Source organism: Zootoca vivipara, chromosome 5 (assembly GCF_963506605.1).
Source record: "Zootoca vivipara chromosome 5, rZooViv1.1, whole genome shotgun sequence".
Lineage (NCBI taxonomy): Eukaryota > Metazoa > Chordata > Lepidosauria > Squamata > Lacertidae > Zootoca > Zootoca vivipara.
In genome coordinates this window covers 58,111,356-58,127,352 of record NC_083280.1, presented here as the reverse complement: position 1 = coordinate 58,127,352, position 15,997 = coordinate 58,111,356, and the positions used below count along the sequence as shown (strand labels likewise).

The 15,997-nt window shown below is 40.7% G+C and overlaps 1 protein-coding gene across 3 annotated transcripts in view; it reads right to left on the bottom strand.

The window, feature by feature from the left end:
- The window catches only part of DOCK1 (dedicator of cytokinesis 1), a 362,095-nt gene that overhangs the window by 95,416 nt on the left and 250,682 nt on the right, over positions 1-15,997 (bottom strand). For all 3 annotated transcript variants that reach the window (XM_035138565.2, XM_035138566.2, XM_035138567.2), the window contains 3 exons: positions 9,726-9,804; positions 6,266-6,366; positions 1,543-1,601 (listed from right to left, as the gene is read on the bottom strand). In XM_035138565.2, the coding sequence (XP_034994456.1) occupies positions 1,543-1,601; positions 6,266-6,366; positions 9,726-9,804 (239 nt within the window). The remainder of the gene's footprint in view (positions 1-1,542; positions 1,602-6,265; positions 6,367-9,725; positions 9,805-15,997) is intronic.

Here is a 15,997-nt window from a genome sequence, read left to right as displayed (position 1 = left end):
AGGAAGTTCTTCCTAATGTTTAGGTGGAATCTTCTTTCTTGTAGTTTGAATCCATTGCTCCGTGTCCGCTTTTCTGGAGCAGCAGAAAACAACCTTTCTCCCTCCTCTATAAGGCATCCTTTAATATATTTGAACATGGCTATCATATCACCCCTTAACCTTCTCTTCTCCAGGCTAAACATGCCCAGCTCCCTAAGCCGTTACACATAAGGCATTGTTTCCAGGCCTTTGACCATTTTGGTTGCCCTCCTCTGAACACATTCCAGCTTGTCAGTATCCTTCTTGAACTGTGGTGCCCAGAACTGGACACAGTATTTCAGGTGAGGTCTGGCCAGAGCAGAATACAGTGGTACTATTACCGGTACTTCCCTTGATCTAGATGCTATACTCCTATTGATGCAGCACAAAATTGCATTAGCTTTTTAAGCTGCTGCATCACACTGTTGACTCATGTCAAGTTTGTGGTCTACCAGTACTCCTAGATCCTTTTCACATGTACTACTCTCAAGCCAGGTGTTACCCATCCTGTATTTGTGCCTTTCATTTTTTTTGCCCAAGTGTAGTGTAGTGCTTTACATTTTTCCCTGTTAAAATTCATCTTAAAAAAAATTCCTTCCAGCAGCACCTTAAAGACCAACTAAGTTTTTATTTTGGTATGAGCTTTCGTGTGTTAAGGTGCTGCTGGAAGGAATTTTTTACTTTGTTTCGACTACGTCAGACCAACACGGCTACCTACCTGTAACTAAAATTCATCTTGTTTGCTTTGGCCCAGTTGTCTAATCTGTTAAGGTCATTTTGAAGTGTGTTCCTGTCCTCTGGGGTATTAGCCACCCCTCCCAATTTGGTGTCATCTGCAAACTTGATCAGGATGCCCTCAAGCCCTCATCCAAGTCATTGAGAAATATGTTGAATAAGACTGGGCCCAAGACAGAACCCTGTGGCACCCCACTAGTCACTTCTCTCCAGGATAAAGAGGAGCCATTGATGAGCACCCTTTGGGTTCGGTCAGTCAGCCAGTTACAAATCCACTGAATGGTTGCATTGTCGAGCCCGCATTTTACCAGCTTCTTTACAAGAATATCATGGGGCACCTTGTCAAAGGCCTTGCTGAAATCAAGATAGGCTATATCCACAGCATTTTCTTCATCTACCAGGCTTGTATTTTTGTCAAAAAATGAGATCAGATTAGTCTGACATGCCCTATTTTTCCGAAATCCATGCTGACTTTTAGCGATCACAGCGTTCCTTTCTAGGTGCTCACAGACCGTTTGCTTAATGATCTGCTCTAGAATCTTTCCTGGTATTGATGTCAGGCTGACTGGGTGGTAATTGTTTGGGTCCTCTCTGCAATAAATAAATTTATTGCTGCTGCAATAAATAAAATTAATTAAATGTGTAAGTTTGATACTGCCAAAATATTTGTGCAACCAGAACTTTGTACAAACCCTATAAGCACAGTGCTAATACTGCAAAAATGCAGTGAATTCAGCTAATCAGGATGTGCTGATTATTCAAGGATCAGATAGTAGGGTTCCTACTTACCCAGGTTATACCACATGTCACGGATCTCAAAGCCAATTTGTCTTCTCATATCACCATACCTAGAAAGAATGCAAATTTATTGATAAAAATGCTCTTTGTATTATTTCACCCTTTCAGCATTGTAATCAAATTATGTCTGGGTTTTTTTTTTTAAAGCAGCCTAGGATAAATGATTTGCTAGTTATTTAGGAGTCTTATTTAGGAGTCCAATGCACTTTATATCTTTAGGTCTATTGAATTTGTTAGGCAATACTACCATTGTTATGTATAGGGAAAAGCTTGCAGAAATTAAATTACATTCTCAAATCATAGAGATGATAAAACACACACACAAAAGCTTGCATGGTAGCTCCCAGTCTAACATCTGCATTTCTCATTCTTCCTTGAGGGAAGAAAAAAGCTCTACTCTAGCGTCTATGCTGCATTTTCTGTAAACGTTTCACCTGTGGGAATTTCAGTTTGCCTTATCGGCATATTACATAACTGTCCCTTGAGAGTGTGGGGGTGTTTGTGTAGATTAATGAGAGTATTATCCATTTCTCAGTCTCTAATAGCTGGAGAAAACACACTGCACAGACTTAAGAATGTTTTACTTTTATGCATATCCTTAGCATACATTGCCTGCCCTAGAAAATGAACTAAGGAGAATTGTATTCAGCAAGTACTAAGGATGCCTCCTCCCCCACAACTACCATGACATCTGCTGAGATAGTACAATGGATCTGAATGTCCAGGAAATCTGCAGAAATCAGAAGTGATACTTTATTTTGGGTTTGCAACTGATGAATGCATAAAAAGTGGATGAGTCCGTGCACTTCTTTACCTCTTTACATTTATTTATAAAACATTCTGTAAATGCAAGGACTCCCAATGGTTTACAGTACATGAATGAATCAAACTAAACAGTCACCGCCAGTAAACTGTCTATGCAGGCCATAATGCACTTCTTTGTAACAAGAGGTAACCAACACATCTCTTCTGCCCTTAAGGTTTTTAATGCCAAAGTTAGAGCTCAACTGCTCTATGGAATTCCAATCTGGATGTCAGGGTTTACCCAGTCAGTGGAGTGAGTGCAGACAGCCTTTCTAATTTCAGATTTTCGCTGTCCCATGCTGTGTACCTTATGCAGCCTTATGTCTTGAGGGAGGCCAACATAAGCTAGAGACAGTTGCCTGGATGAGTTTTCTCTTATGCTGGCTAAACATTTGCTAAAGACACTTTACTTAGTGAAGTTCTGTCAGACTCCTTCCCTTCCCCAGGACTACAACTGTTTTGTACGGCAACTTGGGCTTTCAGAGGATCTCTTGTTAGGATTTCATAGTAGATTCTGTTCCACCTTAAACAGGAACAGGCTTGGCAGAGGATGTTGAATATATCACATGATGTATATTTCCGTTTGGTTGTACTATTGTACTGTAATGTTAGTCTTGCTTTCGCTTTGCTGATGGAGACAGACACGTTTGGTCTATCTTCCGAGATGCTTTATAATAAACGCTTGTAAATATGCAAGGACTTCTCTCTGAGTATTCTTCCTTGCTGCTGCTGCTGCCACACCACGCTGATCGCTGGAATGAGCTCTTAGGTGCCGTGGCTTTCCCAATCACCAAAGTCATGTTAAAAACTAGGTTATGGGACATAGAGCGCCAGGAACTAATTTCAGCTGCGGGAAAAAACATGTTCCCCTTTTTATTTTTGACTCTCTTGGGCACAGGAATTTAACCCCAATTATTTACAATTTTTGTTTAACCAGCAAGAAAGAAGGGCTTTTTCGCTGGCCAGGTTCGATTCTAATCCCTCTAACCTCCTCTGGGGTAGGTTGATGGGGATGGCAGGAGATAGGATCTGCCCATGTGATGCCCACCTGGTGGAAACTCTAGCTCACATGGTCCTCAAATGTAAAATGTATGATGATCTCCGCCAACAATTCCTAGACCAACCATGTATCCCAATATGGAAACCGGAGACAGAGGTTATACACTTCCTATTACAGGGGAGAGCTCAGGAGCTCACCAAGACAGTATCTAAATTCCTCTATTTGATCTTTTGCCGCTGAAGTACATTACAGGACCCGGCCCTTGTTGGAGACTCATAGAGGTGAAATAGATTGCTGGCCCCTCATCCCTTTGGCAAGTGACTGTACTGATGATATGGCGTCGAGATCGTACTGGCCTATTTACTTTGAATGTTTGTAAGTGATGCCAATAAAGGTTTTGATACTGATACTGAGTCATGAGAAAAAGAAAGTGCACCTTCTTTGAATTCTGTGGCATTACATATCAGGACATAATAACAATCATTTGTTCCTTAGCAGCTCTTAAAATTAGGCAAATACAACCACAGATGAACAGCAACACATGACATGTTACACTGTGTCATTGTTTATTTAAAATAAATAAAGCCAAGATGGCGAAATCATGTGTGAAAAGCTAAGTACACCCTTACTGCTTCCATAGTAACAGAAAGGGGCTGCTGATCAAATGCCCTTGCTTAACTGATCATCAGCAAGTGTGCCCACCCCTATTAAAGCTGAAATTTTAGGAGTCTGCTGATCTGGAGCATTCAGGTGTGTTTTAACACAATGCCAAGGAGGAAAGATGACACAATGCTCTTAGAGAAGCAAGTGCTGTTTCCCATGAAACTGGGAAGGGTTCTAAGTCCATCTCCAACCAAAATCAAGTCCATCATTGTACAGTGAGAAAGATTATTCAAAACTGAAAAACATTCAAGACAGTTGCCAATCTTCTCAGGAGCAGATATCCCAGCAAACTCAACCCAAAATCAGACCATGCAATGCTCAGAGAAATTACAAAAACAACAACCAAGACATACATCTCAGGCTCTACAGGCCTCAGTTAGCATGTTAAATGTTAAAATTCATGACAGTACAATTAGAAAAAGACTGAACGAGTATGGTTTGTTTGGAAGGGTTTCCAGGGGAAAGCCTTGTCTCTCTAGAAAGAACATGGCAGCACAGCTTTGGTTTGCAAAGTTGCATCTGAACGAACCACAAGACTCCTGGAACAATGTCCTTTGGACAGATGAGAATTACATCCACAGCCTTCCTTTTTAATGCACAGGAAAAATAAAAAGCTGCAGAACTTTCTGTGGAGTTTACATATTAACGTACCATACATAGCTTCAGTTGCTTGATAGCTTCTGTTGCAAAGACTCCATGAGTCTACTCCAGAGAACAAAAACATCCAGGACAAAGTTCCACCACTCTCTACCATTAACTGTCATCCAGTTGTAAGAAAGTATGTGAAGCTGGAACTAACCATGGGATAAAATACTATACAATAATGGCAAAATAACATGCTTCTTTAGAGTGTGGTCCTTAACAACTGTAATTTCCTATCTTGAATTAACATGGAAAGCCTTTAATGCAATGTGTTTTTTGTTAATTCCATATATCCTTTACTATAACCCTTAAAACACATTTGTTCAGCCTGCCATCACCCTACTGCCCACTGCTACGTCTAATCCTAATTCAGGGTGGCCTAAATTCTGGATAACCATGAGCCAAATTTAAGTTTGTGTAGATGTAAATTGCAGTTAACTAATACATGCTGGTGAAACTTTTATGCAGAATGGTAGGGCTGAGGTAGGCAGGGACTAGCATACAATTTCCTTGGCATTATCACAATCTGAGTATTTCATATTGTTGTTTCTGTGTACTCCATGTAGGAGTGATTCTTTTTCCCCACTCCGAAATGAACTTCACATTGTTTAAAATTATGCAACATTTTGTCTTTCTCAGCACAAGGAAACACTGTGTTAAATTCAAAACTCATGCAGTGTGGTTCAATTCACAGAAAGAACACTCGTGCTGTTCACTAATGGAAAGGAGGGAGGTGATTTTTGCAGATTCCCCCTTCCCCATGCAGTACTCTGGAAATCTGCTCTAGAAAAACGGAGCACTGTGGAACACCATGGAACCTGGCATGCAGGGAGAGAAAGTATAAACTGTCTCTCCACCTTCCATAAAGGGAAACCTTTCACTGGCTTGGAGGCCTTAGTCTTGAAGGAAGGACTCTTTATATGTGATGGAATGGCATCTTTGGGTCCAATCCAATGTCTTTTAAGGCTCAGCCTTAGACAAAAAAAGTCCTTTAAAAATAATTAAATTAAGGAGATTTTGCATCATAGCTAAAATCACTGAAGGCAATTGAAAACAAAGGGACAAACCTTCATTCTTCCGAAATACCACAGCATGTTGCTTAATAATAAAAATAATAGCTATGAAATATAGTATAAAATGAATAAATTCCCTGTTGAAAGGTAGGCAAGTTAATCCGTTTTAACCAAGGTACAATGTGGCAACAAAACATTCTTTAGCGATATCACACTGAAATTCACAGCAGTTATGGAGATTAGCTACAAGACCTGTAGGAATTAGGGAATAAAGCAGTCTCATCAAATGAGATTAGGATAAGCAAAAAGCTAAAGTGGCTTTTAAAAAAAGATTTCTCTAATATGTTCATTCTTAAATTTCTTGACTCCATGAATATACTACAAGATAAACATTTCTTTATCCAGTAATTTTGTATCTTGACACGAGTCTAAAGAATATGATAAATACTTGATTCATGGTTTCAAGACTAACCTTTCATCACACTATGATTGCTTCTCAATGCATCTTGAATTTTCTAAGCAGTTAAAGCAACATTATGTTAATAATCCCTCGTGCTCCTGCTCATGATTTTATACATGGAATGCAACTTACTTGTTAAGGATTTTGCATCTTTTAGTACTTGAAAAGTTCTCCAGCTGTAGTGACTCTTGGGTAAGAAAAGCAACAGCGAGGTGGAAATAGTTGTTCCAAAGCTAGAGGTCACAAAGATTACAAGAATCATCAGTATTACATGACTAAAACATCTTAACATACGGTAGTTTTTAAAGATGTAATTTATATGCATAATTATTAATAGTAATAAGACAGCAAGCTTGGTTTGTTTTTGACAGGAACTTTGCATTTTGCCACACTGTGCACAGTTTTGATTAAACAAACTTGCACATCTGCACAAATATTGAAATCAAAGGCTTTCTGATGATTCAAGCAAAATGGAATGCGAATTCATGAGTTCATGAGTGTCTGTTTATGTTGTACAGAAAGTCAAAGCAAATCACTAACTTTCTCAAATGGATGCTGAAGTATGGAAATATGTGAACTGTTATTTATAGTTCAACTGAACTATGAAAAATGTGCACAAGCAAAAGAAAAAGAAAGAAAAGGAATTGGAGTCAGAGGACTTGTGTAAAAGTAAAGCAGTGAGATTTCTAAACATACTGTGTCAAGCAAAGTAATAAATTATCCTGCGTGATTAAAACAAAGATAAATTTATAATAAAATTAACTAGATCCCTTAATATCTCTGTATGATTGTGAGCAACAGAGCACATTTGTACACAATCTTAAACCATGGTTTAGTGAACTTCAATCAATATACTTTATTCGACCGATAGTCAGAAACAAAAACATTTCTCAATACAAAGATAAACATATAAAACTGAAGGCATCAGAGGGATACATAAAAATATTGGTTTAGTGAACTATGAAATATTGTTATGAGTTTTTTGTGGTGTTTTATATGGTCAAACTTAACTTCATTTTTTGTTTGACATGTGGCTTGTAAAAAAAAGGGGGGGATATTTTTTCTTGAAAAGTGGTATACAAATAAATTAGATAAATCAATGGTTTAGCACAATGTACACGGGTAGGAAGGAGCCTGAGCAAAACCACTGAAAGTTGCTGCTTTTCATCTTCAATGGCTTCTGGGTTGTTTCTAAGCAAGTTTTTTCTAAGCAAGATGTTTCTTAAAGCCGTGAACAGCTTCAGACTACAACAGTGGATTCCAAAGATTTTTTTTCCATGGACCACTTGAAAATTGCTGAAGGTCTTGGTAGATCACTTAGTGATTTTCCTGCCTGCCGTAATGCACTGTGCTAGATGCTGCATGTTTTTTAATTCTATTTTTTAAAATCTATGCCACAGGCCACCTGCATGAAGCCTGCAGACCATAGTTTGAGAACCCATATAGACTAGGATACCTAAGGGACTGCTTCCTACCATATGAGGCTATCTCTGAATTCATCAGGAGAGGCCCAGTTGCATGGACTGCTACCGTAGTATCTGAGGTTACAATCAGGGAAGGGAAACCTGTGGCCTTCCAGATGTTTTGGTACTGTAACTTATACTAGCACCAGTCAATAGAAACAGTCACAGGTTCCCCTTCCCCATCCTTGCTATATCTAATTTCCTAGGAATACACCCCACTGAGCAGATGTGTACTATGTACTATGAATCTCACAATGTGGGTGAGCCTCCTAAGATAGGGTGTCCTAAGTTAGGTCTCCTAACATTGTTTATTCTGTTTTTAAAATATATAATTGGATGTTACTTGTTTATAAAGCGTTGGATGGATTTTTATCTTGAACAATGATTGCTTTACATACTGCTTACATGCCATAATGGTTCAGAATTGGTTTACGGGCATAAAATCAAGTCTAAAATCAATATAATAACAATAAAGCACAACAAAGCATCTGCATTAAAAATGTGCATATTTAAAATGTGCAACAAAACAAACCCACTAAAACAAACACAACTATTAAACAGGTAAAACAATCAATTAAATAGTTGGATCAAAAAGTTCAAGTTCAGGTGAATGGTTGCCTGAACAGGTGCTTCTTCAAGAGCCAGCAGAATGCCAGTGCAGGGAATGCCTTCTCTATCAGCAGGGAAGGCATTCCACAATACTGGTGCCACCAGTGAAAAAGCCCACAACTGTGCTAACCACAAGCCAAAAATTATCAGGTTGCAACAAAACTAACCGGTTCCCATTTGCTAATCTTTATGCCCTTAATGGGCAATGGAGGGCAGTATGTTTTTGTTTTTTTCAGGTAGCCAGAGCCAACTATGTCAGTAGCAGGATGCAGGTGGCACTGTGGTTTAAACCACAGAGCCTAGGGCTTGCCAATCGGAAGGTCGGCAGTTCGAATCCCTGTGACGGGGTGAGCTCCCGTTGCTCGGTCCCAGCTCCTGCCCACCTAGCAGTTTGAAAGCACGTCAAAGTGCAAGTAGATAAATAGGTACCGCTACAGCAGGAAGGTAAACGGCGTTTCTGTGTGCTGTTCTGGTTCACCAGAAGCGGCTTTGTCATGCTGGCCACATGACCTGGAAGCTGTACGCTGGCTCCCTCAGCCAATAATGTGAGATGAGCGCCGCTGCAAATGGTCAGGGGTTCCTTTACCTTTACTATGTCAGTAGCAGGACCGTAAAACTGTCTCAGTGGCTAATAGGCAGTCAGTGCAGATCCCTTAGCTAGTCTATGTGACCAATAAGGAACACCACTCACCTGGATAGGCTGTGGTGCTCTGCCCCAACTGCAGCTTCTGGACCAGCTGCAAGGGGAGGAAGCCTCACATAGAGAGCATTATGATAGTCCAACATGAGGTTTGGCAAAATTATCCCTGCCCAGGAAAGGGAGCAGTTGGCATACCAGCTGAAGCTGGTGACAAGTGCTTTTTTGCCACAGAGGCCTCCTGGGCATCCATGGACAAAGATGGTTGCAAGAGCTGCAAACCGGTTCCTTGAGTGTGAGTTCAACCCCCATCCCAAACAGACAAATCCCCTAATTCTCAGTCCTGGGATCAACTTATCTACAGTGTTAGTGTCTTAGCAGGATTCAGCTACAGCCCATCGTAATAACTAGTAAGTGGTTTCCAAACTTTGGAACATTCTGCCCTGGGAAATCCATTTGGCTTTCTACCTGATGGTGTTTTCTCCCAAGAAGAATATCTTCCAGTTCCAGCAAGCCTTTGGCTTAGTTGATTTTTAATTATTGTTCTAGCCCTCCAAGCTTTCTCCCTCACAGTGTGCTTGTCACCAGCTACCAGTCTAGATTGTGTGTGTGTGTGTGTGTGTAATTTTGACTTGTTTTTGAATTTTGATCTTGTCTGAGCTGCCCCAAGTGCCTCATACTGAGGCACAAACGCAGGACGTAGACAATTTTTAAAAATAAAGTAAAATGCTCTCCAAGATGACACAATGAGTGAGGAAGTATGGATGCAACTCACAGGGATACTTCAAATGCCTTTTTTAATGACTGCAAAATGTGTGGAAAGGATGCATACACACACACACACATACAAAAAATAATAATGGAGACAATATTCATGTCTTACCTGCAGCTCAAAGTTGGTTTGATCAAGAAATTTCTTGTTTAGCATATCTGCATACTGATTAATTGCTCGCAGGAAGACTCTGAAAGATCAAGAGAAAATTACATAATTACACACTTAAGACTTTGGCACCTTTGTAAGTTTGGCATCCAAATTACATATAAATCCAAGACTGTCTGGAAAGTAGAATTTGCTGCAGTTATTAGGAAAGCAGTTAAAACTTACCACTGTTAAATATGCAGAATTATATGCAGATGCTCTCAAAATTAATCAAGGAAATTAGCATATGTAGAATAAAAGAAATAGAAGCAATCCTTTGGAAAAAAATATTCACTTCTATTTAATATCATGATATCATAAAAAGATAATTAACAATTCAATTTACTGATAAGCAAAAATTAATTGCTTTTCAGAGTCACCTGTACTAATATTATTGGTTTAGAATTAAACTCTTTACTTAAGTAGAATCAACAGCTGGTGAACAATGGTTTGAACTTCTACTTATATATTAGTACATTACAAAGAGAAGAAACATAGTTTACACTGGGTACAAACAAAACATCCCTTAACAGGTATTATATACAAAACTCTACATTCTTGCAAAGAGTAAACCAATCTTCAGTGCCCAGATCTTTGCTTTCCAGGCAAATGTTTCAGCAGCAAATTGTTTAAATGGTGTTATTAGGATGTCGACTAATGACTTGGTAAACTGGCATGTCCTTGGAATAGGCTGCAGACACTGTAGGTTTGTGTCATTATCTCTGAAAGCATGGCAATAACAAAGGTCAGACTCTTTCTAAACTACCTCTCTCTTTTTGCACAATAGTTATCTGCAGAAAGAGTGACTCACATTAGGACACAGATAATAAACTTAATTACTCCTAATACATTTCAGTATCCTGCAATAAAAAGAGTCTGGAAACTGAGGACATATGGCATTTTGACAGGTCCTTTACAAAAAAAGTCAAGGATCACTAGGTGAGTTAAGGACAAACGCACAATATAAACTTGTATCTGTGTTCCTTTTTGCTCTGGATTCTTCCTTAGGATAAACGTCTATGTCCTCTGCTACCTCAGACACTTTACAGACAGGACCCAATATTTGATATTTGCTCATATATATATTTATTGCCCATGGATTGCTGCTATAACAAAAATATGTATTTTATTTTTAAATAAAGTCTCAGTCTCACTTTTCAAATGCACATAATTCCACATGCACAATCCTGTTTTGCAAAAGCAAACAGGGAAAACAAATACACATTTATCGGTATGTTGGTATGTTCTGAAAATTGTTTACCAAGTTAAACTATTGGCTTATCTGCCTAGTATTTGTACTCTAACCAGCCATAGGAGAAACAGAGGATGTTGCCTGCAGTTATTTTAGGCCTCTCTTGTGAGGAAGCTACAACACTGTGAATGGTACAGAGATGCAGCAAGAAGGGCAACAGCTCCAACAGTAGAAAGACCCTCAAAAGGTAAGGGAGCCAGGTGTGTTAAGTTCCTGTGTAAATTCAACATCAGGGAGAAAAGAAACAGTATCAAATCCTCTTTCTACACCATTAAAATAACCCAGTTACTGCCTACGCAGCCGGTATTTAGACACCAGGTTTCATTCAACCTGTCTGCTTTCTTAAGTCATTGGGCAGTGGGGTTAGTATTTGAGATTTGTTTCAAGTACTGTTTCTATTGTGATTGTCTCATTATTTCTGTCTTCTGGGAATTTTACTGGGAATTATTACTGTTCGAAAGTCCAGAGGTCTATGGATGTGAGGCGGGATATGAATAGACTAAACCAGGCATCCCCAAACATGGCCCTTCAGATGTTTGGGGACTACAATTCCCATCATCCCTGACCACTGGTCCTGTTAGCTAGGGATGATTGGACTAAACCAATAAATCGGCATGGTACTGCAAGAAACCTCAAGCCAAAATGGCAGGTGATGTGTCTTCATGTGTGTTGTTGCCAAGTTCTACCCTACCCCCCACTTTATGAGTGTAAAAAGCTTACACCATTATCCCAAAGGAACAAGATTTCCTCAACTGGATTCTCTCAGTTTCCCCCCACAGAATTCAGATAATTAGACAAGAGGGTAAAAGTACTGATACAAGTGGACAGAGAAATTGACAAGGAGCTGCAATTTACCTATGAATTTGCTGTAAAAAAGTTGGACATAACTCTTTAATTAACTACTTTTTTTGGAGAAAGTCATCTGAAGAACTAGTCAAACAGAGGTGACAAATACTAAGCTCTAGGGCTAATTGACAGATTAAACAGTCATTGGATCCAGATGGCATACACCAGAGCATTTGTATTCAAATTTGAAATAGTTAGCACTTTAACAAGCATTTACAACTTGACACTATGATCGGCTTCTTTACCAGAAGCCAATTTAGAAAAAGGAATAAGAAATAAACAGAAAATTAAAGGCAAGTTAGCCTAACAGCTGTCCTGTCCAAGGTAAACTGAAAAGTGCTGATATTCGAATTCTTAGCCATATAGAACAGACTTCCCAACCTAGTGGGGGCTGTTGTAAACTACAGCTCCCATCATCTCTGACTATAGATTTTATTAACCGAGGCCAGTTGGAGCGGAAGTTCAGCAACATCTGAAAGGCACCAATTGGGGAAGGGCTAATATAGAAGGTGAAAATATTGTTGAGGAAGAATCACCATGGATTCTTAAAAGAAGAAAAAAATAATGCATTACCTTTTTTCTTTTTCTTTTTACTATTCTTGCAGTGTTTCAAGAAACACAGAGATAAGAGTAATGCAGAAAACATGTAATACTTGCACTTAATTTTTTTCAAAAATGTTCTTCGCCTTAGGCTCCGATGTAAACTTAGGGGACGTGGGTGGTGCTGTGATCTAAACTACTGAGCCTCTTGGGCTTGCCAATCGGAAAGTTGGCAGTTCGAATTTCTGCGACGGGGTGAGCTCCCATTGCTCTGTCCCAACTTCTGCCAACCTAGCAGTTCGAAAGTATGTCAGCACAAGCTAATAGGTACCGCTACAGCGGAAAGGTAAATGGCATTTCTGTGTGCCAGTGGTGGTTTAGTCATGCTGGCCACATGACCCGGAAGCTGTCTGTGGAAAAACGCCGGCTCCCTCGGCCAGTAAAGCGAGATGAGCGCCGCAACCCCAGAGTTGTCTGTGACTGGACCTAATGGTGAGGGGTACCTTTACCTTTACCTATGTAAACTTAACAGTTAAAGCGTAAGAAGAAAGTGAAGCACAGTGGTAAGTAGAAGTGGTTAGTGATATTTAAATGAGGTAAAGTAGTGGTAGCCAACATAGAATACTCCAGGTTATTGGGCCATGGTTTGGCGTAGTGTTATGTAATACTACAAAGAACAAACCTTGGTTGCAGCTAATGGTCTATTTATAGCAAAACCATAGTGTGGTAACAAGAAGACTGGGGAGCAGGTGAAGCTGCCATAATTTTTACTGTGAGTATCCACATGATCACATACACTTCCTTAGTTTGTCTAACTGTTATGCAAAAAAAAAGTAATGGTTACTAATCACTTTTTTAAAAATAAAGCCATGGTTATGTGGGATTATACCTAAAAATAATGTTGCTATATGACGTTCTAGAGAGATTCTGCACAATGCTGGAATTTTTTATTTTATTTTTTACAATTTGGAATTGCCTTTAAAACTACAGTTTTATAATGATTTAATCCCAGTGCTTACAAATAAGACTGACACATTTATGCATTGACTGGCAGACAAAACAGCAACAGAAGGAGATACATTAGGCTGTAATTTATTACACTTAACTGGGTGACTCAACAATATGCTGTTCAGCAGCACTATTTAGACACGAAACACTAAGAATTAGAACATTAAACGCCTTCATAATATGTACTCTGTTATTTTCAAGAGAGCACATGATTGGATGCTAGAACTACTGTAATTTATTTAAAATATGTGTACATCACTTTATATTGTTATTGGCTTCCCAGGGAGCTTAGAAGAAAATACTGAATGCAAGTTTGGGAGGGCGGTCTCAACTCCAATAAGATCCAAGGCCAGCTACACATCCTCATGCGACCATCAGCATTGGAGAGCCTGAATAAAATGTTCATGCTCCAGTGTAGGTATTCACATTTTATTATTCTTACCTTAACAAAACAGGCTTGTATGGATGTGATGAGCCTGGTACAATGAGAAGTCAGGAGTTGCTGACCACAGTCCCATGTGCTGGAAATTATAACTGTGGTCCCTCTAGAACAGGCATCCCCAAACTTCGGCCCTCCAGATGTTTTGGACTACAATTCCCACCATCCCTGACCACTGGTCCAGTTAGCTAGGGATCATGGGAGTTGTAGGCCAAAACATCTGGAGGGCCACAGTTTGGGGATGCCTGCTCTAGAAAGAGACTTCCAGGTCTGACCTAGTTTCACCCACCCTCCCAGGTGGGAAGGACTATACAGTATAGGACTTTCTTTTGCAGATGAGGGAGCTGCTGCCCAAGAGAGGAAAAGAGCTACTCCAAAGAAATTCAAATCTCCAGAGCCTGATAAACTGCACTCAAGAGTACTAAAGGAGCTTGCAGATATAATCTCAGAGCCTCTCTCTCTAATCTTTGAAAATTCTTGAAGAACAGGTGCGGTCCACATCTTTTATTTAAAAAGGGGGGGGGAGAGATCCAGGTAAGTACCGACCAATCGGCTTGACATTGATACCAGGAACAGATAATTCAACAGTCAGTCTACGAGCACTTTGAAAAGGATGCTGTGATTAGTAACATCTAGAATGGGTTTCTCAAAAACAAGTCATGCCAGATGAATCTCATTGGGGGGGGAGAAATACAGTGATAAGCTTGGTGGACCAGGGGAATGAAATAAATTATAATAATATTTATTATTTCCAAGTCACCTTCAAAGGTAGCCCCACATAGCGTGCACTGCAGTAGTTGGTATTCCAGATTACCATAACAGATTGGAGAACTGAGTCAAAACTAACAAAACAAATTTCAGTAGAGTCAAACGTAAGGTCCTACACTTAGGCAGGACGAACCAGCAGCACAAATATGAGATGGGGGACACCTGGCTTCCCAGCAGTACTTGTGAAAAGGATCTAGGATAGGGGTCAGCAAACTTTTCTACCAGCAGGACGGCTCACTGTCGCTTGAATCTTCTGGTGGGCTGGACCACCCACACCCACACATGGACACACACACTGGTGGAGGGGGGCTTCTCTCTCTCCCCCAGCCCAGCCCCCCTCCTTTCCTACCTCCTCTGGCGGTGGTTGGGAGCCAGCGGTGGTGGCAGTGACTCTCGTTTCTGGGAGAGCTTTCCCAGGCGCCAGGCCAGTAGGCGTGCCAAGCTCCAGCCGAAGCCCTGCGACAGGCCCGCTGGCCTCTCCGTCCCTGGCCACAACACTGGCCAATTCAAAGTCTCACTGCCCGCACACGGAGGAAACCTGGCACAGAATCAGATTGTCCAGTGCCGCCGCCCGCCCAGAGGTGTCCGCGGCTTTGGATTGGCTGTGGGAACTTCTGCAGCCAATCCGAAGCCGCACCAGGTTTCCTCAGCGCAAGGGTGGCGAGGCTTCAGATTGGCCAGCGTTGCTGCCTGCCCAGAGGCGTCTGCAGCTTCGGATTGGCTGCGGGAGCTTCCTGGAGCCAATCCAAAGCCACCCGCGTGCCCGTCACGGACGTCAGTTGCCCGCTGGTTTTGCGCGGGGACTGATCATGCGGATGGCAGGGTCCTCGGGCCAGATTAAAGAGCTCCTTGGGCCTTATCCACCCCACCAGCCTTAGTTTGCTGACCCCTGATCTAGGACCTTAGCAGACCACAACCTTAACATGAGTCAACAGTGTGATGCAGCTGCAAAATAAACCCTAATGCTATTCTAGGCCGAATCAACAGTATAATGTCCAGATCAAGGGAGGGAATAGTACTTGGTCAGACTACGCTTGGAGTACTGTGTCCAGTTCTGGGTGCCACAATTTAAGAAGGATATTGACAAGCTGGAATGTGTGCAGAGGAGGGTGACCAGGATGATGAAGGGTCTGGAAACCAAGCATTGGAGAGTGTTGAGTATGTTTAGCCTGGAAAAGAGGAGACTGAGAGGAGACATAATGGCCATGTTCAAATATCTAAAGGGCTGTCAACATGGGAGATGGAGCAAGCTTGTTTTCTTCTGCTCTGGAGGTTAGGACTCGAACAAATGGATTCAAGTTACAAGAAAGGAGACTATGACTAAACATCAGGAAGAACTTTTGGATGTTAAGTGCTGTTCAGCAGTGGAATGTACTCCCCCGG